General features: G+C 42.0%; 1 protein-coding gene across 1 annotated transcript; it reads right to left on the reverse strand.

The window, feature by feature from the left end:
* Positions 1 to 555: 555 nt before the first annotated feature.
* gpr173 (G protein-coupled receptor 173) lies at positions 556 to 27,768 on the reverse strand. The gene is made up of 2 exons (XM_031301112.2): positions 26,863 to 27,768; positions 556 to 3,256 (listed from the first exon to the last, which is right to left on the reverse strand). The coding sequence occupies exon 2, from the start codon at positions 3,059 to 3,061 to the stop codon at positions 1,877 to 1,879; it is 1,185 nt and encodes a 394-aa protein (XP_031156972.1). The 5' UTR covers positions 3,062 to 3,256; positions 26,863 to 27,768; the 3' UTR covers positions 556 to 1,876.

Below are 27,768 nucleotides of genomic sequence, written 5' to 3' on the forward strand. Positions count from 1 at the left end.
TGTCTCTACGTGGGTAAAATGCTGAACAAAAAGAGACTGTCTTTGGATAGAGTGTTGTGTCATGGACCCCTGGAATTTGATTTATTTAAACAATTTCGTCAAGTACCAACATTTTAACTAATGAAATAGGTGGCTTATGGGTTAAGATGTCAACAGCAACGTCCCTGGTTTAACTCTGCCTGGGGACCTTTTCTAACTAATCCAACATTAGGGATGGCATTTCATTACCAATACCACCAGTAAAATTCCACAATTCTCAACACCCAATTTGATATCACGGTAAAAAACAAAAACAAAACCCATGTACTTAAACATACACTCCTTTTATAATGTGTATTTTAGGATAAGGATAACAAGGATAACACTTTGTTCAGTGTCAGTTTTTCTTTTGTTTTGCAGTGGTTAAGGCGAGGGGGGTCTTCTAGACCAACAGCCTGCTCTAAAGCCTGGCATCACCTGACAGCTAGCATACGGTAATGTCTTCCATTAGTTCACCTGAAACTCCCAAACATTGATATGTAAAGTAAAGTCTGTTTCTCTCTGCCATTGTATTTTCCAACTGGACCGGGCCAGTTAAAGTTAACTTAACTGACGTTATGTCTGGCAGAGGTCTGCTGGAACAAGCGCTAACGTTAGCTAATGTCTGCTATCGTCTATGTGAAAAACAACGGCAGAGAGAAACAGACTTACTCGCAGTGTGGGAGTTCCAGGTGAACTCGTGAAAGCCATCGCAGTAGATGTAGAACAGTGGAATTACAACTCCTGGCCCGTCATGTAATGCCCGTTGGCCCAAAAACACCTTTTCCCCCATAGACTTATATGGCGTAAGAGACGTCTGTAAATCAGTGGGTAGAACATTTCGAGGGTCACAGCCCCTTCGAAATGACTCCTTTCACTTTAAGAATTTGATCCATTCGGTCCGATAACATTTGGAAAGTGTAGAGGAGAAGCATGATTAAATCATTTAATACCCATTCAAGTTAGCGGAGCGCTAAACAGAAAGTAGCCGGCTCGGCCAGCAGGGGTCTCTAATGCGCCTGTGTGGAAGCAGTGTGGTTATATGCGGTTTTGGCTCCATGATGGCTTTATCATCACTGTGCAACTCCAATAGGAATGTAAGGGGCCCTGCCTTGACAATGTATCCAGGTCTTATAATACATTCATGCAGTCAAGCGATCAGAGTGTGTACCGAGATGAGGGGCTATTCACCGTTCTTCCGTATTGGTTGGCATTGTTCTTCTTTGGCATTTAACGGCAGACAAGAACACTTGTAGCGTATATGCTGCCTGGGTCAGGTCCGGAAGAATTTCATCTCGGTACATGTGGTACTGTAGAAAGTACAGTCGGGTGTTCAGAATTTTGTTATTGACTTGGTACCAAAGTATTTGTACTCGTGACATCCCAATCAGACATGTTAGTGAGATTTAGATTTAGTCTAGAAAAGTTGCTTCTTTGTCCTCAGGAATCTTTTTGTCACCAAAACTAACTCAAATATCTTTTGTGTCAATCCAAGATTTTTTTATAATTAGCAATTTATATATTCTCATTGAAGCACTTATGTAATTTGTATGTGGCTGTTTTGTCTGGCTTGGTTTCCCCAATGACTGCATTATCACCTGCATGTTTTGCTATTAAAGTAATTTTTCTCTTGTTATCAAAAGTCAAGGTCTGACTCCATGTATGCTGTTGTTTTAAGTGAAAAGGGGTTGGTAGATGGAAATACATGCTTACCATTCCAGTGTTTTAACCATTACACTCACTACTTACAAGTAGCTTGCATTTAATCAAACGCCACAATAGCTCAAGCAAACACTCCCCCCAAAACAGCTGTTGCCTGTCCCTTGTTATTTCTCCATGTTTAGATCATCATCTCTGCTTACATGACACAATAAGGCTCTCGTGGCAGATGAGGTTTAGTCCTGCAGCAGGCTGGTAGGTGGGAAAGGAGCCCTTTCTTCAAGTCTTTGTTAAGGAAGAAACAGACAATAGGGTTGACCCCGGCTTGGGCGAAACTCATCCACACGGTGGTGGAAAGGTACCTGTGTGGTATTGTGCAAGCCTTGACAAACACCCTCCAATAGCAAGCCACTATGTAGGGAGACCAGAGCACCAAGAATAGCAGGGTGATCACGTAGAACATCCTGCCAAGCTGTTTCTCCGCTTTGAACTCCTCCATGCCCAATAGGCGCCGGTTCTGGTTGTGCAAGTTCTGCCGGATTCCCAGCAGAGTTGGCGGCATCGGGCCCCTGCCAAAGCCCGCAATCCAGTTGGCTGCCGCTTGGCCAGTAGCCCCAGGCCCGTGGAAGGTCCAGTTCTGACTGATGGCCGGCACCATCTGGACAGGCTTCATCTTACGGTGCTTGTACTCAAAGAGAAGTAACTTCATGTAGACAACATGTGTGGCTAGAATGAGCACAGCCAGCATTAGCATGAAGCCTAGCGTATCATTAGCCTTGAAGTAGCGATGCTCAAAGATGCACTGGTCCTCATCACGAATAAATTTGTAGGTGCCCACGTCAAAAACTGGCGGGAAAGCCATTGCCACAGACAGTGTCCACACCATGCACACCACTGCCACACATGTCCAGAATGTCATTCGCTTTGAGTAGAAGCGGTGGTGTGCAATGGCCATGTAGCGGGTTACACTGATGCAAAACAGCATAAAGGCGGCATGGAAGCAGAAGAGGACTGCCATGAAGGCCACTACCTTGCAGCTTAGCACGCTGTAGGTCCAGGTCGAGCCGTTCTTTATAGACACCAGCACGAAGGGGAAGCAGATGGCTGAGCGAATGGTGTCTGCTAGGCACAGGTCCAGCAGGAAGTAGTAAGGTGCCTTATGCAGGGCCCGGTCCCGCAGTACGAGCAGAGACACCACCAGGTTGCCCACCAGGCTGATGCAGATGATCAGCCCTAGTAGCACCAGTTTGATATAGGTAGAGACAGCTGAGGAAGGACTCTCTGCTACCATTCCTTCTGCGCTAGCTACTACTGCTGCCATGGGCCCAGCAGGCCCTTCACTGCTCTCGTTTCCATTAGCCATCCCGAATGCCCCCCCACCCATACCAGCGTTTCTTTAAACACTAAAGCCACCACTCCCCCGCCTCCTCCGTCGGCTCCTCGTTCCTTCGTCCTCGTGGTTGCTTCCTTTCCGCAGTTCACAAAGAAGAGGAACACCTCAATCCACATCGCCCCATTTCGAGCAGAGTCCCTTTGTTGGTGTATTATGTTGTCTCCCCTCCTGATCCTCTCTAGGGGCCTGGAAACAATTGGAAAAGACAAAGAATTAGGATCTCTGTTCCATGTGCCTGTGGAGAGTCATGTCAGTCATGCATGTAGGACCACACAAGATAAAAAAATGAAACTTTTATTGTGAAGTTTGAAGAGGTCTTGCTGTTTATTGAGATAAATAATTCATTTATTGAGAAAAAAAAGTTTCTGAGACTACCTTGGTTTATGCCCAGGGATGCGCATCTTTAGTTTGGTGTGAAAGCTGTCTAACAAGGTGGTCTTAAAACCCTGGTGTGGTTTGTTTTTGTTGGTATCAAACCAAATAGCACGTGATTTCACACTGAATTCAAAAGATACACTATAATTAAATCTATCTGCTGATCATGAAACTGCCAAAAAGTGATGTAAGTATGACCTATAGTGGTGTCAACAATAATCGATTCAGCAATGCATCGCAATGCGGGGCATACACGATTCAGCATCGATGCGGCAAAGTGCCATAATCGATTATGTCACTGTTTATTTTCTGGCCTTGAGTGGACAATAAAGTTGTGAAGTTTCAATTACTTCCGGGGGCATAACAACAACAATCAAGATGGCTGAGGCGGAGGGAGATGACCGCAATAGACGGTTAATTAAAAACGCACCCAAAGCTTGGAAAGCGGACATCTGGGCACATTTCTGATTTTACGAAGTTAATGGGAAACTAGACAAGACTTGAAAAAACAAAAACCTGCCACACTAAAATCAAGCACGTTGGCAATACAACTAACTTCACGAACCATGTTGATTGTTGGCATCCTGAGTTGGCTTCAACAACAACAACACAAAAAGTCGACACATCCCAGTCAAGAATTGACGAGTCGCTAGTGTCAACGTTGCCACACAACTCCGAGAGAGCAAAGAGGATCACACGATCGGTGGCATGTTTCATAGCGAAGGATCTACGACCCTATTCTGTGGTAGAAAATGCGGGGTTTCGCCACATGCTTAAAACAATTGAGGTATAAGCTACAGACAAGAGCTACCTTCACTGATTCTGCGCTTCCCGCATTGTACAAAGAAACCAAAGCAAAGGTAATGGAATCAATGTGTAAAGCCAGTCGTGTAGCCTTTACAAGTGACGCCTGGACTTCAGTCGCAACAGAGTCCTATGTAACCATAACGGCACATTATTAGCGAGGATTGGTAGATTGTATCACATGTACTGCAGACAAGAGCAGTTTATGAGAGCCACACTGGTGCTCATATGGCGAGGCTACTCTTGGATGTTGTGGAGGAATGGCAGCTAACAGATAAAAGTGTTTTGCTGGTATTAAATTTGGTAGTAGGCTAAGCCTACACACGTCATTTTTGGTTTACATTACAATGTATTTCACGTCTTGATATTTTGTTGTATGCAGCTGATGTGATTGGTAGGATCAGGTATATAATTGTCATTGTCTTAAAGCTGCTAAGCTGCTGTTTTGTTGAGAATAGTTGCACTTGACTTTACTACTTGAAAAAAGTTTCACAGTAATAAGTGGTTACTGTGTGTTGCACTGAATATTTTTATTGCTGGGTGCCTGTTGTTACAATAGTGTGACTGTGATTACTGATTAATATTTGCACAGGAGTTCAGGAAGTGCCCTGTCTTAGAGCTGCTATTTTACTGTGTGTAAAAAAACACTTATGGTCACTGCTGGAAAAAGTTGGCTGTTATTGCTCTATTTAATTTTAAATGGTTCTAAAGCAGAGAGAAGAGAAACATTTCTCATTCAAAGCACTGAAAGAAGTGATTTATGTTTTCTTTTTCAGGTTTGAAAATGCCATATCCAATATCTGTACCATTCAATTTTATTTTATTTAATGACATTTATGTCAAAGATACAGGAGAGTGATAATACTTAGATGTTGCGTCAGCTGCGGCTGAATCAGACTCGGCAGGTGCGCAGCAGTCAGCAGAAACTGCACAGGTAACAGAGGTAGACACGTAGGAAAAGGAGAAAAATGTAGAACAAAATGAGTATGGAAATAAAACTGTTAACGAAGGAAATGCCCAGACTAATGAGAAAGCAGAAAATAACAAACACACAGGGGAGAAGAAAGGCAAGGCAAATAAAGCAAGCTGTAGTCAGAGTGTTACAAATGTGGTTCATAATGTTCTGGCTGAAAATACGTCTGAAGAGTTGGATACAAGAAAAAATAGTTCTAACAAAGAGCAGAGTGATGCAAAAGCTAAAAAGCTGCTAGAGGATCTGTCTGATGATGATGATGATGAGGAGGAGGAATGTGAGTGGACATCATCCCAAGTAGAGGAGTTAACTCTTCATCCTCTGGAAAAGGACTTTCGTCCCTGCTCATTTGGTGTTGAGGAGATCATGTGTGGGCACATAATAAAAATTAAGGTTCAGTGTGAAAATGTTAAACTTATTTTTGTAAATGTCTATGCTCCAGTTTCGGCCACTGAACGAATGACATTTTTAAACATTTTGTGTGATGTCATTCATGACTGTACTGATGACCCAATCCAGCGGCGTGCACATTCACATAAAAGAGGCGGTGTTTGCACAGCACGACCAATCGCAAACATCTACCAGAGCCGCATATTTTACATAAGAAGAGCAAACTATAATTCTACATATATATGAAGAACACAGGCACGGTTTTACAGGCAAAACTCATTACAGCCGCTGCTTCCTAAAACAGGAAGGAAAGCTGGCAAAAAAATAGCCGATGCTGTAAATGTGTAAATCACAATGCTTATCAATATCAAATTCACAATCAAATTCCCCATCAGTCAGGCACAGTATCTGACCATAATTACACTTGTGCTTTCCATAAACTGTCATTGCTTTAGCCTATTATTTCAGTTGCAACCCTGGCAGTGGTAAGCAATCGTTAGAGCAAATAAAAAAATATAAAAACATAAATCAAACCGCACATTGGCAACACACCGCTCAAGAAGCCGACAAATTTTCATATTTTCATAAAGATACCCATCAGGGAATGTTAACGGGGTTGTCTGTCTCTAAATGTTTTAACTTTTATGAGCACACCTCTCTCTCTCTCCGCGCACCGAGCTCCACCTGATCTTCTGAGAACAGTGACGCCGTTATCAATCGAGTATTGATTGGTCAGTAGGCGGTGCTTTTACACCGGTTGATCTCTAATCTCCAACTTAACCTGCTCCTGAGCAGGTTAGGTGTTCAGCATAAGTTACCACGGCGATTTAACCTGGTAACAAGTGATCCACCATCGTGATACACAAAACCCTGGGTTGAACCTGAAGTTACCTCGTTAATGCCAAATCTTGCTTCATAGTACAGGCCTCTGGAGTCATTCCAGAGAAAACATGTTGTCTTTGGCCAGGCTTGATCGTTTTTATTGTTTTAAGCAACATTTTGGTGTTTTTAAAAAGTGTGTAATTACTCCTGTTGGTTTTTCTGACCATTGTATTGTCTAGTGCTCCGTTTATATTCACATGTAAAATTGCACAGCGCATATTGGCACTTTAATACTGGACTTTTAAATAATAACTCTTTTAAAAGAGGCGTTTGTGTGTGGTGTATACACAGGAGTAATAAGTCCAGTTTCCCATCGTTGCAGCAGTGGAGGGATATTGGCAAGGTTCAGGTGAAACTTTTTTTGTCAGCAATATACTCGCAATGTCACCAAGCACATTATCAGGTCTCTTCGAGACCTAGAGATTGAAGTAGTGGAATAACAGAGTTTGGTGGATTCTACAGGAAATCAAGGGCATGTTGAAGCTCTTAAAGCCAAAAAGGCTGCTTTAGCCAACCTGTTGGGCATTACAGTCCGCTCCCGCTTCATGAACGCTTCCCAGATGGATGCCCCCTCCCAGTTTTTCTTTGGTCTGGAGCTACAATCACAGGAACCCCTGAGATCAGGAGATATGCCACCTCATTTTCCAAAGCACTGTTCAAAGAGGAGTATGTGGAAGATGCAGAGTCAGCTGCATCTTTCAATGCTGGGCTTCCTCAGGTGGGTGCTGATAAGAATACTGTGCTGGACGATCAACTGTCCTTAAATGAATTGTATGTTGCTCTGATGAGCCTTGGGAACGTAAGGCACCAGGCATTGATTGTCTGCCTGTGGACTTCTACAAAACCTTCTGGCCCGTGATTGGTGAAGATCTGCTGGAGGTGTTTCAGGACAGCTTGAGCAGGGGTCATCCGCTGCTGAGCTGCAGAAGGGCAGTCATTACCCTGCTGCCGAAGAAAGGAGATCTGTAGGATTTAAAGAACTGGAGACCTGTTTCTCTGCTGTGTGGGGACTATAAGATCCTCTCCAAAGCTCTCGCTTCTCGGCTTCGGGAGGTAATGGGTGAAGTGGTTCATGTCGACCAGACTTACTGTGTGCCTGGCAGGTTAATGAGTACAATATCACTGTAGTTCGGCATGTTTTGGACGTATCTAGCTCAGTGGGTATGGATACTGGCCCTATTTCCATTGACCAAGAAAAGGCTTTTGGCCAGGTTGAACACCAGTATTTGTGGCAGACGCTCAATGCTTTTGGCTTCAGCCCAGGTTTCATAGCTAAGATTCAGGTACTGTACCGTGACATTGCAAGTATATTAAAAGGTTAATGGTGGTTTGGCTGCACCTTTTAATGTGCAGAGAGGGGTACGGCAGGGATGCTCTCTGTCGGGGATGCTTTATTCCCTCGCTATTGAGCCTCTGCTCAATAAACTCAGAAAGGAACTTTTAGTTTTCCTGGGTGTGTTTCAGCAGTTAAAATTTCAGCATATGCAAATGATGTCATGGTTGTTTTGAACAAACAAATATCTACATTTTGGTGGAGAATGTAGGTATTTTCAATCATATTTCTTCTGCTAAGGTCAACTGGGCACACAGTGAAGCTGTGGTGGTGGGAGATAAGTTGCAGAGCACTCAGGTTCTACCAGGAGGGCTAAGCTGGAAGAAATGAGTGGTACAGTATTTGGGTGTGTTTCTGGGTGAGGAGTGGGTGATGATAAAAAACTGGGATAATGCTCTAGAGAAGATAGAAGGCTGTTTAAAAAAATGGAAGTGGCTCTTAACAAGCATGTCCTATAGAGGCTCTTTACACTGGATATGCTTATCATAAACAATCTGGTGTCCTCTTCTCTGTGGCATAAACTATCTTGTGTGGATCCCCCCTTCTAATGTACTTTCAAAGATTCAATCTAAATAAGCTGCACTGGATTCCCCAGTCTGCTCTGTTTCTTCCCAAAGAAGAAGAAGGACAAGGATTTGTTCATTTGGCAAGCAGGGGTGCTGCTTTCCGCTTGCAGTTCATCCAGAGACTGCTGTTTGGCCCTAAAGACTTGGTCTGGAGACCTCTGGCCCATTGGGTGCTGAAAAACGTTAAGGGATTTGGTTTTCAAGATTCTCTGTTCCTGAGCTGAGTTTTTTTCTTGCTACTAACAATGCTACTGCTTTGGCAGCTGTTCTGGGTGTGAGATCATCTAGAACCATCACAAAACTGCTGGATCACTTGAAATATAATCTGTCTGGACACAAATCCATAATATTGGAGGAATATAACGTTGGTCTGATTACACCTCAATCTGATGATTCATTCCCTGGTTTATGTGTCCGTCCCAGTCTTGATAACTATGTTGGTTATGTTTTGGATGTAAATCACCGCACTTTAGAACTGAAAGAGGCAAAAGGGAATGCCTTTTATAAAATGATGGTACTGTGTATAAGTGTAAACTCCATGAACGGGTTGACACACCGTGGCGAGGACATCTGGGTTTGGTGGTTGATGTCCAACCTGCGTGAAGGAGTTTATACAAACCACCATTAATGAAAAGAGTACTGTAGCTGACCTACAGCGGAGAGTGTTACATGGGATAGTGGCAGTCAACAGGTTTCATGTCATTAGTACTGGTGTTAGCGACAAATGTCCTTTTTGTCCAGAAAAAGAAACCGTGTTCCACTGTTACTGTGATGTGTGCGTCTGCCGCCATTGTTCTTGTTGCTGGAGAAACTATTCAGTAAGGTAGGGGAGGTTTTCTCCATACAAATGTTCATCCTTGGGTTCAGGTACAGTAAGTTTGCCAAACATAAATGCTGTAGCTGTTAAACTTCATCTTGGGCCAATCAAAGATGGCTGTGTATGTGAGCAGAAAGAGGAAGGTGGATGACTCTGTCGATATTGATGTGAATCTACTGTTTACTCGGATGGTGAAAGCCAGAATCAGGATTGATTTTAATTGTTATAAAGAGATGAAGGATGTTGATCAGTTGACCACAGTGATGTGTTGTGCTCTGTTGAAGGTGACCAACTCATCTTTTCTCAGGAGTTGATGTCATTTATTTAAGTGTATATGTATGTGTTTAATGGCCTGTTGTTTTGAAAAGAGATTATTTTGTAAATAACGAGTTGGAACAATGATTGAATAAAGTTCCTTTAAAAATCCAAATCTCTCTCTCTCTCTCTCTCTCTCTCTCTCTCTGCACACACACACAAACACAAACACACACACACACACACACACACACACACACACACACACACAAACAGTCCAGTTCGGGTGGTTGATGAACGCAGATGATTGGCTCTCATAACGGGCCAGGTGGGTAGCGCACTCCCATGAGTCCATGAGGCTAATGTCTGATTACGCCACGTTTCCATTGTGATATTTTGTCATTACATTCTAAATCTGCAACGTTCTCTGTCAGGTAAATCAGTAAGTCAGTAGTATAGGCTATACAGTGGAGTTGCATATTAAGTAGTTTGAGCTCCTTCTGTAAGTAATTTTGGGGTACAATTTGGTTTGGAAGAATTCTTCAAGCAGCAATATCACCGGCCAAGCAATCGGCCCGTTCCTTACAGGCACATTTTCAATGGGCACTGCACTAGTGAGAGCCAATCCGCAGAAATGTGTGTTAATCAACCACCCGAACCGGACTGTAAAATAAACATTTTAGTCTAGTTAGTAACAATATTGCACGTCGCTGCTGTCTCATCATTATTATCATTAACGTGGCAGAGGTATTCATTTTTCAAACTGGCTTAGTGGCTTGATGATTACAAAGTAAACGCGCTGTTTAACACAACTACAGCATGCTACTCTGCAAATAGCGACGTTTTACAAACAAGCAAAAACGAAAGCTGTCTAACTGTTTATAAGTTTGCTACTAATCTTGAAATATGGACAAATTCTTGTAAACTCAGCTGCTGATGAGACAGCCCCTCCCTGCTGAAGCGGTTAACCTCATGGCTACTTAATATGCACGTGAATGACGTCATCGGACCATGCCGGTGATGTCTGCATTCTTTATTCTTTCTCCTCACTCAGTATTAGCCTTCTTAAAATGTGTCCCCCTAGAACAGTGTAGTTGAATAGCCCTGATGTAAGCTTTGTACAGTCACATGTACCTGGGCTTAGTGAACAGCTCTTTTGCATATCCAGTGTAAAGAGCCAGCGGCAAGAAGGGGAAGGGGACGGAAAACACATGCTAGTCCTTTGTGATGACGATATTGTTGGACAGAGTGCATCCATAGTGTATACTGCTAACTTGATGTAACTGGCCATTTTCCGCCAACTCCCCATAACCCGCTGCATCTGGAGTGACCCTGTATCAGGAACACAATATGATGGTCTACCGCCTGATAATGTCAGCATACACAAAAGATGAACAGTGTCGAAAGCGATGTTGGGTGACGTCACTTCTTGTTGACGTTTGAAGTATTGTCAAACAAAACGGAGGCTAGCTCGCCCCTCCCTCCTCCTCATCCCGTCCCCTCCCCCTCCCTTCCGCGCACTAACCCCCCAACCCCCAAATCCTTCTTGTTGGTTATTGGCTGGAACACTGTTATGTTTGGTGGTGCAGGTTAGCACAGTTTGTTTTTGTTGCTGTTTGTGGAGCCTGGGCTGTCTACAGAGACCGCGTTTTTTTTTTACAGTGTGTTCAGGGGACAGGCAGCTAGCAGATATTGAGGAGATGTTTGCTGTATGTGACAAAAAATGTTGTAGCCTAAAAAAACGTGTGACATCGCTTAGAGCACCTTTAAGGTAAGGTAAGATGCACGCAATCAGAAGTTTTTGTTTTTTCCCTGTACCATTGTCTCCAATATTGGATAGTTGGCTATTTTTAAGTGTTTAAGTTTTGCTGTGCATAGTGAATTACTTAGCTCCACCCTCCCAGAACCATCAACGAAATCCTACCATAGATCACACTGAAGGAAATCTGCAGATGCACATGTTCAGATCAGTGCCCTATTGCGTAAGTAAATCATTACATAACACAGGTGATAGCTAGTTCTTCATTTGCTTGTTTTTATTACTCAATACAATTTAAGTTCTTAAGTTAAGTTCTTTCTCTTCCAGACCCAGAAAAGGGGCTGTTCAAGCAATGGAAACTATCCAAAGAGTCTGTTGTTTGCTGTTTGTTACTGTATGTTGAAACGTTGATGCTGCTGCCTTGGCCAGGACTCCCTTGTAAAAGAGATTTTGAATCTCAATGGGATTATTTCCTGATGAAATAAAGGTTACATAAATAAAAAAGAATAGATTTTTCTTTACAGATGAACGAGACTCCCTGTTAGATGGAGAAGCCAGTGGCCAAACAAGTGATGTGCGCTACATGTATTTCAGTCTGACGAAACTTCAGATGGATTTAAACATAATCACATTATCAGACTACTGGAGGGAGGAGATAATCCCAAAAGGACTATGCATTTAAACATTCCCATCATTTGACTATGACAAGGCCGAATTTTAAAGGGGAAGTGAGAAGCTATCCTAAACAAAGGCCCATTTGATTTGATTTAGTGATTCAGAAATAAATCAAATCAGGTCAACAATTGACTCTATTGATTCTCTTAAACAAAAGATTTAATTAAGAGAACAAACTAAAATAAGAGATGGAGAAATTAATAAACTTAATGAAACGGGACAAACTAGATAAATTTTGAAAGGATCAAAATGACTACATGGAAGACAAAGTGTATCCGTGAACTCACAAATACACCTGACACCCCCCCCCCCTCCCCACAGAAACAAAAGAGTTTGTCCATTCTCATTCCACCAATACAACTAGTTCTGGAGATGAGATTGATTTTTTTTTTTTACAGTACAAACAATGATGATGTGGTCATAAAGAGTGCTGACAAAGGAGGGGGCATGGCTATTTGGAGAAGAACTCAGTACATCAAGGAAGCACACACACACACACACACACACACACACACACACACACACACAACTAAATGACACATTATTATTCTCCTATCGACTCAAATCCTTTAGAAAACCTGCAATGTCAACTAGAGGAAAATGGAACACTGGATGGACCTTTTTCACAGCAGACATTTTGACTTGTCATAGTAGGAAAAGCACAGCTGAAACTGATAACCTTAACGATGGCTCAATTCCATCAAGTGTCCCAGTGAGCTATTTCAGTGAGTCAGCATGCACAATACCAGGACCTCTCCTAAGGCCGGTTACACACTGAATGCGGCGCGCGAGCGTGTCAGCCGCGTGGTGTGTCCGTTTTTATTTCGGCTCCCATGTTAACAGGTTAGAGCTTACACACTGCCTGCGTGAGATGCGTGCCTGCTAGAAATAGAACCGACGGCTATTTTTCACGCGAGACGCGAGCGTGTTGGAAGCGTTTCCATGCAAAATAGAATAGGAAAATATGTTTATATGTCATTTAGACACGAATGCATATTAATAAATGACATCTTGTTGTTTGAAAGTCTCTAGGTTTTGACATCAATATAGATATAAATGTAATAAAAAATTTCAGAGAAAAGATTTTCAAATATAGCACCTGTCATACAGAACGAAATATTCTGTAACATATTTTGCAGTCAATACTGCCGACGTTGTCTTACTTTAATCAAATCAGTAGGCTATATATTTATTTTAAGTTTAACAACTCTCTCCCCATACGTCGAACAAGCCTATATATAAAGGGTAGACTAGGCTACAATAACAACGTAGTGTGTGTTCTGAGTGATGGTCCAGCTACACAAAGTTGTTAAAAACAGACAGCCCACTTACCCATTTTTCAGACTTTGAATGTGTCCCGAGATCAGCCCTCCCTGTACCTAGCAGCAGGAGCAGCGCCGCGTCACACACGCTTCTGGTGTGTAGGACACAGAAAAATCCACGCAGCGGCCACGCTTCTGAGATGCAACAGAAACGCCACGCTTGCGCGACCCAGTGTGTAACCGGCCTAAGTGGAATGCAGCCATCATTAATGGTTTTCAATACACCTGTGTTTTTCCTACTATGACATGTCAACATGTCTGCCGTGAAAAAGGTCTATTACAGAGAAAGTTTGCATTTGTACTAGAAAAAGAAATCCCGGACTGCCTTGTTTCTACATGTTGCCAAAGATTCACAGGAATCTGTCCAAATAACCTGGCAGACCTATCATCAGTGGAAATGGCTCAATTTTGAAACCAATTAAAAAATGTATTGGATCATCATATTAAATCTGTTGTTCCAAATTTACAGTCTTATATTCAAGACACCACTCAAGTTTTAAACAAAATTGAAGATATAAAAAATATTGGAGATGCATACATGATTACAATGGACCTGGAGCAGGGGCGATGCTAGGATCAGACCTTTAGGGGGGCTCAGCCCCTAATGAGAACGTGACACGGATACAGTGCCTTGCAAAAGTGTTACTCTTAATTTCCACCGGTTGCGGAACGGCTGCGGAATGGCGGCGGAGTCAATAGGTTTTTGTGGATCAATGTGTGTATTTCCACTGAATGCGGAACGGCTGCGTTCCGACTCCGTCCCAGCTCCGGCGGTCCGCAGCCCTCCGGAGCAGCTATGCAGAGCTTCTATTTTTGTCGGACGCCGGAGAGCTCTGCAGCAATTCAGCACAATTCAGATTGTGCGGGACAAAAAATAAAATATCCGGTTAATTTTTAAAATAAAATACACCATGCTCACGGCGGATCATATTTCCCTGCACTACACCTTGAAAACACAGCACAGAGTTGTTTCCCCTCTACTCCTCTAGATGGAAACAAACTGTTGTTGGTTTTGTGGTTCTATTCTACGTGAATTCGCAAGAACTCGTGGGTCCTCGTGACTTTAGCTGTCAGTCTGGTGACCTGTAATTGTTTGTCCTCTCTCACTAACATACAAGTTCGCAAACTCACTTGAAGCACCAAAATTGATTAAAAAAAGGTTTTTTACTATTATAATTTTTACGGGGACTGAGATGAAATTTAGGGGGGCTTGAGCCCCCCTAAAAAGGGTCTATAATCGGCCATGACGTGGAGTCATAATACACAAACATTGATCATGAGGAAGGCTTAGAAGCTATGCAACATTTCCTACGCATGAGAGATGAGCCAGTACCCCCAACAGATTTAATCACTGAACTCACGAGATGGACATTAGAAAATAACATATTTCTTTTTCAGGAACAGCTGTATGTAGGTAGGGGGCACAGCGATGGCCGTGACCCATGCACCCTCCTATGCCAACCTGTTTCTAGGAATGTGGGAAGAGAAATTCATTTGGAGATCACTCAAACCCCACTTGGACAAAATAAAGTGTTTTGGACGGTACATAGATGACCTGATATTCTTTATGCAATGTGACAAAAATAAAGTACTTTTTTCCACAAATGTTTGAACAACACCAATAAGAGCTTGAAACTATCTTTGGAATACAGCAAAAAGTATATCAACTTATTAACTAGATGTGGAAATTACAAAACAGAGGATAGGGATCTACACACCACCATCTATCGAAAAGCCACTGACCGAAATAGAATCTTAAGGGGCAATAGTTTCCATCCAGAGACTCTTATTAACAATAATCCATTTAGGCAGTTTAAACGAATAAGACGTACAGTATATGTGACACCGAGCAGGAGTTTGATGACAAGGCTGTAGATATGGCAAACACTTGCTAAATCACTTCAAAGAGCGAAGTCCTTGAATAGAATACAGTTACTCCAACCCTAGTCTAATATCTTTGACGTTCCACTTCAGGTATTGCTCCAGTGCCGCAGGAAATTCCGCAGAATGCATGTATTTTCGCTGATTTCCGTTTCCTTTCACTTTCTTTTTCGTTGGAATTTTAAACTCCGGTGGATTTCTGAGGACTATGGTTAACTGCTCCTCAGATCTCTGCACAGTAATCTGTCCAATCGGAGTTGTCTCGCGCACGACAATTTTGCAGCGGCTCCGTCCGGCGCTTAGTACCGCCCATGACGATTGTGATTGGTTTAAAGAAATGCCAATAAAGCAGAGCACGTTTTTCTCCCATCCAGGAACCTAACCCTAACCCTAACCCGGAGTAGCCAGAACTTCCTCCGCTCCGCAGCGTGTGGATGGTCTGACAAAGCGAGACTACTCCAAACCAAAAGGAAACCACACCAGTCTACAAAAACATACTTAGTGAAGCAATATAGCAAACAAGCATCACAAATAAGTAGGGTTGGGTATCGTTTGGTTTTTTTCCGATACTGGTGCTAAAGCGGTACTTTGAAAACGGTGCCGGTGCCTAAACGGTGCCTGAACCGATACTTTTTAAGGAAGTTAAAAAAAAAAAAAGAAAAAAAAGAAGGGTACTAAACAACAGTCGGCGACATTTAAGAGCAACTTGTTTATTACTACGGCCATATGGTCAAAATTAAATGATTTAATAGTAATGTAATAACTATAACTTATAATAAACAATAACTTATTTCACCAGTAAATTGCTGTTGAATGACAAAAACAACCACCAGATGGGAAAAGGGTATTTTACAATAACTTTGAATGCACGCAGCTGTAGGTTACCAGTTTCAGTGAACGCACCATCTGTGTTTTTCCGACGTCGGCATCTGCTGCGCTGCAGAGCAGACTGTTACGTCCCGGTGTTGAAATACAGTCACACTTTACACTGTTTAACGTTAGCTGTCAGCATTTTAACCGTGTTTAATCCAGCTGCTAGCTAAAGGTAGGCTAACGTTACCTGCTGTTGAGTGTAAAGTCAGGCACCGAAAATAAGGCACCGAAATTTCCGTTCTTATTCGGTCTCGTTACTACCGTTTAGGTCGGAACCGGTGCCCTATTGGCACTGCATTTCGGTACCCATTCCTACAAATAAGATACACCATTAAATGCAATTGGAACATCCTTTAGAGCGATGCATCTCTCCAACCAGTTTTCACAGAACCACCTAAGTTCTCAATTAGACGTGCACCGACTCTAAGAAACAAAGTGGTACGGAGCCATCTTCCCCCTCCCACAAAAACAACCTGGCTAAAGAAGTATGGCGTTTTATTCCTATCTTTATTCAAGAGCGTGTTAAAGATGGATCAGAGGGAGTGCCATACATGAAAACTTTCAGAAAGCACCTTCAAGACCTGCACCTTTTTTATTTTCGGAATAGTGCAAACCGCACGAGTGCTCTAAAAGCAGCTGCCAGTGTTCTCCAAGTAGCGGACCTGAAAGTCACAGTAAGTGAAAACATTGTAGGCTTACACCAAATTCCTTATAGAAATATGGATTTGAATTAATTGCCCTTACTCCCACCCCAGGAGGTTAAGGACACTAGGACTCATTCACAGCACCTGGAGCTGAGGTTCCAGCAGCTTGAAATTCTTGGTGCCTTTAGTGATCTGGGACCACCAAGACCACAAGGTGATGAGAGTCGTGCCATCTCAGACCTACAAATGCTGGCCAAGCAGTTCCCGCCCATCAATGAGAAGACACTTCTCCGAGAATGGCCGAGCTTTAAAGTGCTTACAACATCTGGAATCTTATAAGTGAGTCATTAACATAACATATGAAGTTGTTTATGTAAGTTCACGCATATCTGTCATTGACCAATGTTCTCATCCATCAGGACAAGTCCCAGCTAGACATAATGACTGCAATGGCATCTGGGTGTGATGAGCTACATCTGCTTTACCCAAACCCGTCCCTCCTATCAGCAATCGCCCTCACAGTACCTGTCTCAAGTGTGAATTTTGAGAGGGATTTCTCTGCGATGAATTGGGTAATCCATCATATACTACATATATCAATATTACACAAAAGTATAAAATAATCTAAACTTCATTCACTCTCCGTGTATAGATCAAGACAGACTTACGGAACAGGCTGCAGGGCAACAGTCGAAATAAGCATACATGGTCCACTTGTAAAAGAGTGCAATTACCAAAGGGCCCTTGAATTGTTCTTTTTAAAACCGAGGATAGCCTGTAGCGATGCTAGATGTCAGCTCTGCCTAAAGCAGTGACTGTGATCACCTTTGCACATTTTGACAATGTTTCTTTTGCACTTCAGTGTTGTATAGTTTGTATAGTGTTGTATAGTGTATAATTCACTGTCACTTTTAGCACAAATATTTTTCAATATTTGTATAGTGTTGTATATGTATTGTATGGCGTTTGTTAAAATTGCACATTGCAACTGTTATTTTGAAAAGCTGGTTATTTATTAATGATACATTATTATTTAAATGTAATATTTAGTGTTTAATAAATAATTCAGATGGCAGACCTCAAACCTCAGACAGACCCAGGCTCTTGGTGGGCAGCCATCTCCTGCTGCTGGTTTGGACACAGACACTGATACAGATATACAGATTTAGATAAATATGATTCATAATAATTATAGCGGTTGGAATGATGAACAGTGGCAGTTATAATAACAATAAAGATAGTGGAACTATGACTAGAAATAATAGTTGTAGCAGTTCAGGACGTGGCGATGCGGGCGTAGCAGGGTGTTCATAGAACTAACTATGAGTGAGTTCACTCGTTTTCATTGACAACACTATTGCTTGTTAAGATAAGGTTAATGGTAGGCTATTGTCTCAGCAGTACCTCCAGGATTTCACGGCCTTTTTTGGGCATTGTGGCGGCCCAAAATGCCTGATTGGCAGCTTTTCTAACAAACTGGATAAATGTTACAATGTCTTCTGTATTTTTGTTGCAATGAAATTGCGGGAGACAGTAAAAATTGCCTAAAAAAAGTTGTAAATTCTTTAAAAATTAAAGTAAACTTGTCTCAGGGAGAAAAAACTACTCTGGGCTGAGTGTTCCAAGTAACCTTACCAAAAAAGGCTCATGATGCTGCAAATGCTCGTATAACATGAAAATAGCTGGTGGATTTAAGACATAAAATAATAATTTACTATGGAATAGATTACATTTGAATATATCAGTCAGTGGCTGGTTGATGTTTACATTGTAAAAAGTTAATTTCCCATCCTGGCCTGGGACACACATTCGCTTACGGTTTGACAGAGTACTTATTGGACATTAACTTTTTATTGCACTTATAATAACGAGCATAGCTGTTGTCAACTCAAGTCATTGTCCAATTACCGTCTCATCTCCCGTTTCTCCTACTGTATGTGTGTGTGTGTGTGTGTGTGTGTGTGTGTATGAGAGAATAACTTGTGCGTCAGTCGCGGGGAGAACTGAGCAGAATTAGCCAAAAGGCTATTTTTCATCTGTAGTCCCCTGCCCTCAATGTTACAAAAGGCTTTTTAAAATAAAAAGGAACAAAAAGGAAGACAACACAAGCAAAACAAAACTTAGACACTGCAAACTAACAGAATACACGCATTATAAATAATTTTAGTGCTGACATGTATATGTGTTGACCATCCAGTGTTTTAGCTGCGTAGTAAAAGACGCATATGTGTTTAACTGTCTGATGTGGTTTGGGATTGTATTCCACTCTCTTGACCCTCTAATGGACCAGGCTGACTGAACAAGAACTTTTCCGCAGCGGAATAACACAGTTTCCTCTTGAGGATCCCCTTGTGACCCTAACAGTATCTGATCTTCTGTTGATGTGGGCAACAAGTGGCGGTGGAGCTAGGTTGTGAGGGACTTTATATACCAAGCATACGTTTACATGTTTCATTAGGTCTTCCCAACTTAAAAGCTGGTACTATTTTAAAACTTAGCAGTGATGGAAGAGCTTAGTTTTTGTTTAATCTAAAGTTTTTATGGCTTGTTTATATAGTGATTCAAGTGGTTTCAATGTGCTGTGGTTGGCCTGGGACCAGCTTGTCAAACAATAATTCAGATGAGTGAAAATCATAGAATGTAAAAACATTTTGGCAGCCTCTGTAGACATCTGATTTCTGATGGAACGAAAATTTGCAATATTTAACTTGTTTTTCAGATTATGTGACTCAAAGGAGAGTCAATTAGCACCCAAAGATATTTAGAATTCAATCATAACCTGTAATTTTTCACCCTCAACCATTACGTGAGGGTCACTTGTGGATCTATTGGTTTTGCAAAAGAACATGCTAACTGTTTTAGAGACATTTAGTTGCAGGCAACACTCTTAACCGTAACCATGTTGTAACCTGAGCCATGGATCTGGTGAGCTTAGCTGCAACGTCTGCTTTGGATCTGCTATGTACAAAAATAAAACAGTATCATCTGTGTACATTATGGCTTCAACCTCAGGACAAACAGATGGAAGGTCGTTAATATATATGCTGAACAAGAGTGGACCAAGAATGGATCCTTGCGGGACATCAGTAGGTAACTGCACCAATTTTGATCTATGATTATCAATGGTAACTGACTGAGACCTGTTTGTTAAATAAGATTCCATCCACATCATTGCACCATCACAGAAATTACATTTGGATAATTGGCAAGGAGAACTTTATGATTGAAGGTGTCAAAAGCTTTCCTGAGATCCAGAAATACTGCACCTACCACACCACCCAAATCCAGAGATCAATCAATCAATCAAAATTTATTTATATAGCTCTTTATAGAACCAGCAGGTATCCAAAGTGCTTAACATCAGAAACCAAGAGTAAAAACACATATCATACAATAGAAAGAATGAACATAGAAAACAGTAAAATCAGAAAAGGTTACAAAGAAACAGAAGAATGAAATTGTCACACCACTGCTACGTATTAAAAGCCAGACTAAACAGATATGTTTTGAGTTTGGACCTCAAAAGATCTGTAATAGTGCGAATATCAGGGGGTAACTTGTCACAGATTCTCGGGGCAGCAACTGCAAAAGCCTGATCACCCCACCGTTTATACCTTGACCTTGGCACTTCTAAAACTCGCTGATTTGAAGAACGCAATGACCAGTTGTGCTCCCGCAAAGTTAAAATTTCAGACAAATACTCCGGGCCCAGACCATTTAAGGCCTTGAAAGCAAACAATAAAATCTTAAAATCTATTCTAAAACGCACAGGGAGTGCAATGTAGAGTGTAGAGAACGGGAGTGATATGTGCACGTCTAGATGTATTTGTTAAAAAGCGAGCAGCAGGATTTTGTACAAGTTGAAGTCGTGAGATGGAGGTCTGATTCAGACCAACATAAAGAGCATTACAGTAATCCAAACTTGAACTAATAAAAGCATGAATCGCCTTTTCTAGATCGTGCCTGTTAAGGAAGGGCTTAACTTTAGCCAGGAGGCAAAGCTGGAAAAAGCTCATTCTAACAACATTACTGATCTGCTTGTCAAATTTCATGCTGCAATCAAAAGTAACCCCCAAGTTTTTGACAGTTGACCTAGTGTACATGCCAGAGCTCCCAAACGCAAAGCTGGACCATTTTGCGTGCCTGAAGTACTGAAAATAATACACTCCGTTTTATCTTCATTCAAATTAAGAAAGTTTTCTGAAAGCCACAACTTAATATCAGTGATACAACCAAGCAGGGATTTTAGTGCGTCATTTGCTTTCATAGGCAAATAGATTTGCAAATCATCTGCGTAACAATGAAATGATAGGAATAGAGATGATTTTATTTTCTCTTAAAAAAAGGCAATTAACCGTGTCTGTTGAGTGTTTGGCTCTAAAGCCAAACTGCATTGGGTGGAGAGAGGTGGAGCCGTTTTCTAGATGGAAAACAATCTGCTCAGCTACCCATTTCTCAGAAATTTTGGATGCTGTTGGGAGAATACTGATCGGCCTATAATTACTTAAGGATGTTAAATAACCAGATTGGAAAACTGGAGTGACAATAGCTGATTTCCAGGCATTTGGAAACTGTCCAGTTGATATTGAGAGGTTAATAATCGATGCAATAAGATTAACTAAAACTGAGCCAAGGTCTTTGAGCATAGTTGTAGCCATCCCAAACACATCTTTTGCCTTGGGTTTGAGGGACCTAATGATTTTCATGATTCCTGACTCAGTAATGTTTTTTTATGGTAAAGGCAGGTTCTACTACGGTGGCTGGATACACTCTGTCCTGAGGCCTGATGCCCTTGATTTCTTTCATTTACCCGGCTTCACCTAACCTAACAACCACGGTCCCGCATGAGCTGTGTCACGACGGTGGTTAACAACTAGTTCAACCCAGGGTTTCCCAATCCAGCGGCGCACACGTTCACATAAAAGAGGCGGTGTTTGCACAGCATGACCAATCGCAAACATCTACCACAGCCGCATATTCTACATAAGAGCAAACTATAATTCTACGTAAATATGAAGAACACAGACACGATTTTACAGGCAAAACTCATTACAGCCGCTGTTCCTAAAACAGGAAGGAAAGCTGGCAAAAAAATATCAGACGCTGTAAATGTGTAAATCACAACGCTAATCAATATCACCTCCCCATCAGTCAGGCACACGATCTGACCATAATTACACTTGTGCTAGTCGTTTCTTTAGCCTATTATTTCAGTTGCAACCCTGGCAGTGGTAAGCGATCGTGAGAGCAAATAAAAAAAATAAAAACATAAATCAAACCGATGTGCGCATTGGCAACACATGTAATAAACCGCTGAAAATCTATATCTTTCATAAAAATATCCATCAGGGAATGTTAACGGGGTTCTCGGTCTCTAAATGTTTAAACTTTTATGAGCGCACCTCTCTCTCTCTCTCTCTCTCTCTCTGCGCACCGAGCTCTACCGGATCTTCTATGAATGGTGACGTCATTATCAATCGAGTATTGATTGGTCAGTAGGCGGTGCTTTTACATCGGTTGATCTCTAATCTCCAACTTAACCTGCTCCTGAGCAGCTACAGAGTCAACAAAGTTGTCATTGAAGGCCTCTACTATTTCTGTTGGGTGTCTTAGGAAAATTCCATTGTGGTTAATTTCAAGCATTTTTCTATTGTTGTGATGTTCCCCTGTCAGTTTCTTTAATTGGCTCCAGATCATTTTTATATTTCCTCTGGCTTCATTTAAAGCGGCAATAAAAAAGTTTGCCTTGGCTTTTCTTATTTACTTCACTACCTTGTTTCTTAACATTATGTAGTGATACTTGTCGTGATGAAATTTAGTTTTGATGGCATTTCTTAGAGCAAGATCCTGCTCTTTCATCAGTTTGAAAATGTTATGTTTAATCTTACAGGTACATTTTGAGATCATTTCCTGTATTTTGCTTGAAAATGTTAGACAATCTTGTTCCAAATTATTCCCTAATAACAGCTCATTCCAGTTTACCTGTTGGATTAAGGTTTGGAAATTATTTTGCTCATTCCTTGGAATTCTATAAGATTCTTTTGCAACCAAGGCTTTAAATGCCGTTTAGCTTCCTGGACACTATAATCAAATTATGATCAGATCTGTTAGCATATTGAACGATTTAAAGATTCTCTCAGGTCTATTGCTAAAAACTAAATCAATCTGTGTACTGGTGAATTAGTTATTCTTCTGTGCCCTTCGATTAGCTGTGTGAAATCCATCCCATCCATAACCTTTTTTTTTCAGATTTTTCCTATTTTGTTTATCCTCCCAGTTTATATTTAGGTCACCCATTATGATAACCTCTTTTTTTTAAATTACATTATTTCAATATATTATCAAGGTTTTCATAAAAATCTATATTTGATGAAGTAAATAACTACAAGGACAAATGACCATCTGTTGTGGCGACAGAGTTACATTTAGACCAAGAAATTCCAGTCCATTTTCATTTGATACATGGATTTCATGACAATTAAAAATATTTTTGGCATAGATCATAACCCCCTTCTGTGGGATTTTATATATATATATATATATATATATATATATATATATATATATATAAAATAGTGTTATTATCTCTTAAAATAATAACACTGCCGACTGACAGCGTTTGATGATGCTTAATGTTAAGTCATAGTGGGGCATTAAAACGAATTAACAGACTAACGTACCGTTGCTACTACTGCGAACACATTCTGTGTCACTATGTTGATAATCGCACATGCTTGGGAGCAAAGCTTAGATCGGGCACAAAAAAATCAAGCCCGAGCCCATGCATGTTGTGTCCGAGCCCGGCCTGGCCCGACACATTAACTGGAATTATAAGCTCGAGCCCAATTTAAACCCGACAATTTTTGAATACGTGGGCCGTTATACCTGACGTTATAAAGGACTCGTGAGATATCTGTAACAATCTGGCCTGGTTGCGCAATTATCTAAGACAGTGCTACAGATGGGGGAGACACGATTTAGCACAGTTTACCTCACACTCAAGTCAGTGCAGGACATATACCCAGAGCTACAGGAGAAGCTGGAGAGGAATAGCTTTCTCCCCACCCAATTAGGCTAATAAAGTAATGATTAAAAAAACACAAATGCTTGATCAAGGCCCGAGGATAGTGGCGGGAAATATCGGCCCGTTGGTCAAGTTCGGGCAGAGAATCTAAACTCTACTTGGGAGGGAAAAGGACAAAAAGATGAGCAGAACTTATGACCCCTGGTCAATAATATAAAATAAATAGGCCCAACACCACAGTATGAGAAACATCCCCATAACATGATTTTTGCACCACCATGCTTTACTGTCTTCACAGTGTACTGTGGCTTGAATTCAATGCATGGGGGTCGTCGGACAAACTGTCTGTGGCCCCTAGACCCAAAAAGAACAATTTGGCTCTCACAGTACTCACAGGTAACTTTAAGTCTTTGATTTTCCTGGAGCTGATCATTGGTTGAGCCTTTGCCATTTTGGCTATTCTTCGATCCAGTCGAATGGTAGTTGACCGTTTTTTCCCACGTCGTTCAGGCTTTGGATGCCATTTCAAGACATTTGAAATAATTTTGGCTGAGCAGCCTATAATTTTCTGCACTTCTTTATATGTTTTCCCCTCTCCAACCAACTTTTTAATCAAAGTCTGCTGTTCCTCAGAGCAATGTCTGAAACAACCCATTTTGCTGAGTATTTCAGTGTGAAATGTGCTATAACCAGCATGCGCAACATTTGCTTCCTTCCTTCCTTAAATATGGGCCATAATTGACACCTGTTTCTTCACAGAATCAATCACCTCACTAATTGAACACAACACTGCTATTATTTTGAACATGCCCCTTTCAATTACAGATTCAATTACACAGAATGAGCAGAATGCATGTCATGACTGTTGGTTTTCTATGACTCTACAACACTTACTAGTAAATTATTTGCCATGTAGAAATACCACTTCTACCAAAAAAAAAAAGATTTATGAGGTTAGTAATGTTGGACTGCTATTATTTTGAACACAACTGTACATGTGTCATTAATATAAGAAAAAAAATGAGATTTTAACTGTCGGGCTCGGACATAAATATCTTAATGCCTGTCGGGCCGGGTTCGGTTACTGCTCTGTCGGACGCGGGCCGGGCTCGGACAGAAAAATGCGGCCGAATCCACAATTTAGTGGTGGAATATAAAACATTGACTTTAATTTTTTCAATTTTTGATTGCTCCCAGGGGGCCACTGCGCCTCCAGAACGGTGGAAAATAGGGGTGATGACATTAGCTCCTTAGGTATTGAATGACGGGCATTTTTCCAAACTCGATACTAAGGAGGGAATTCGGTACCCAGCCGTACCGCTACTGCTCCCTCTCCTCACTGACATTACTCACTCAATGCACCTGCAATCAATCTAACTTACACTACTCTCGTAACAAAAGTATACTGTCCGCCCTCGTTGACAACCAATGCACTGGGTTTATGAATAGTTATGTGTGCCCACAATTTATATGATTAATATGTCCCAAACGTTCCGTGGCTTTCAAACAAAGTTCCAAATGAGCTGGGTTTTTGACTAAAAAGTGACAGTGCTATGACAGGTCTATGTTGTTAGTGACAAAACCATGTAATCAGCGAGTAGTCGACGTCAAACATCATTGTGGAGTAGTAAAGTGTACTAGTGGACTAGTCTGTGCAACCCCTTGCATGCATAGATGTATAGATAAAGCATTTGCCGCCATATTGGTCCGGCCACGCCTCCTCATGCATATCATGTATGTTAAAATCTCCCGGATACGGGAGCTGCCATGTTGTAATTCTGGAGCCAGAGTCTGCGCAGTAGAGATTAGGCGGTGGAGCCGCGGTATCCAAGTCCCGCCCAGACACCCGCTCGACCAATCACGAGCCAATCTCAGCTGTCAATCATGAGGTTTCAGACTGTTTTCATAGCATTAAATAACTGATCAGAAAAATGAACACAACTTGAGGTGTTCTTAATTTTTTTTGTTTGGTCCATGTCCCATATACTAACATGGAGGAGGCGGGGCTTATGACCTATACTGCAGCCAGCCACCAGGGGGCGATCCAGATGTTCTGGCTTCACTTATACAATCTATGTTGGTACTGTAAAACACCTTTTTGTCTGTGAAATGTTGCTTAGTTTTGGCATTTCTTTCACATAACCATCAATTTTCCTTTTCAAGATAGAAACCTCTGAAAAGGTCTATATGAATTATTTAATTAACCATTAGGTTGATATGGGTCAGGACAGTCCAAGAATAGTGTCATATCAGCTGTTCTTGAATATGAGGGAGTGCCTTTGAGGAAATTTCATCTGACAAAAAGCAAACCCAAGGAATCACTTGGTGCTCCCTTAAAGGGCAAGTGAAAACGCTAAATGATCAGTGGAAAACAGTGTGATGTACAACAAAATTGTCAAGCAAATCAAGATCAAACTTATTTAATAAATGACATTATTATCAACTGTATTTATCACGCCTTTTTTGGAGTTGCAGTCCATAGCTCCACAGGCTGGGAGCTATGGACTGTGAGAGGCTGTGCGTCTTAAAGGAGGGGCTATGTGAAGCTGGAAGTTGGTTGGCGGCAGAGGGCAGAGTCACTGTCAGGAACTGGGTAGCAACAGCAGCCCAATACCTCTGGCTTGATGTCGGTGGGAGGAGGCGACAAAGCTCACTGGATGAGCTCTAGACAGAGTTGGTCTCTAACAGCGGCCCGGCATCAGGCCTCCTCACATGGAGCCTACAGGTCTGCTGAGGACTGGAGAGCCACCAGCTGCTGCAGTCCAGCATTAAGGAGCCATGGCTGACTTTAAATCACACACCACAACGCCTGTATTCCTTTAGGGGGTGGCGCTATGTTCTTTAGGAGGCACAATACACCCAATGATATTAGATCACTTAGCCTAGTTGCCCCAGTGCTGAGCGAGCCAAGTGGAAATCCTGTATTATTTATCATCAACAAACAGTGTGTCACACTGGATGCTGCTGTGATGCATGCATCAAACATTAGGATTGGCTCTGTATAATTAGATGATCACCCTGTAGAGGCTGAGGCAGACAAAAGGCACCAGTCCCAGTGAGCTGTGATAGTCTACAGGGCCTACAGAAAGACGGCAAGCTGGCTTGCTTATTGCACTCAAACAAATGGCATGCAGGAATGCAGAGGCAGGCAGCATGACATTCTGCAGACCAGGGACCCTGTAGGGCAATACAAAATGGTAGTCGTGTTTTGCTGCTTACCTGCTGTGGGCTGCTTGTCCTCCACACTATGACAGGCTGTTGCAGTCCACATGAAATGTGGGCTACAGCGATCCACCTGGTTGTTCTCACACAGAGATGAATAGCTGGAAATAAGTGGTAAAATAAGAAAGGCAGCAGCAACTGTGTCAACGGTCCAAATCTTCGTAAAAGGTCTTTTTTTCGGAAGCCTGTTGCGGACTCCCTTCAAAAAACAAAGGGGTTAAAGAACCCACAGCTGCGTTTCCTCTTTTTTCTTGTGCATGTCATGTCTCCGTTTTTTTTTTTTTTACAAAAGCTCCGAGTGGCAGCACGGAGTGTGGGTTCATCCCCATTCAGGCTAGTAATCTCCAGCCTGGTTATTCTAAACGCATGCGGTAGTACCCGACAGTAACTTGTGTTGGAGCTGGCGGACACCAGCAGACGCCCTGTGGAGCTTTCTCCTGCTCGATCCGCCGCCGCACTTCCTTTCGCATTGTTCCAGTCAAGCCAAGATAAACCTCATGCCTGTCATGTTCATGAAATCCTTTTAACATGCCGAAACAATCCAAGGCTTACTGGTCATAAAGGAATCTGTCAGCTAGCTAACGTACTGAGGCCATAAAGCCCCGAGCGGGCAGGGCTGCGGGATGACACCGAGGCCAATCCTCATTGTGTCCCGCAGCCCGTCAGCAGCCGGGTATCCCCCACACAGGCGGACAAAATAGGTGCGATAACACGGAAGGAAAGATCCCAAATGAGAAGCTGCTGCGACGGTGTCACTGGCAGGTGTTCGCGCGGATTTACTCGCAGCAGAAAGCGGAGCGTTGGCCAGGTTTGGGGAATAAACGCAGCATCCACTCGTCAGCAGAGGCAACTGCTGCTGGGATCGGCCGTGATTGTAATCCCGTCTGAATGCTCCATGTCAGG

The sequence above is a fragment of the Sander lucioperca genome, chromosome 12 (genome assembly GCF_008315115.2).
Source record: "Sander lucioperca isolate FBNREF2018 chromosome 12, SLUC_FBN_1.2, whole genome shotgun sequence".
NCBI lineage: Eukaryota > Metazoa > Chordata > Actinopteri > Perciformes > Percidae > Sander > Sander lucioperca.

What these genes read in the sequence shown, in the direction of transcription:
- gpr173 (XM_031301112.2), bottom strand. Translation starts at nt 3,061, where the DNA reads ATGGGTGGGGGGGCATTCGGGATGGCTAATGGAAACGAGAGCAGTGAA.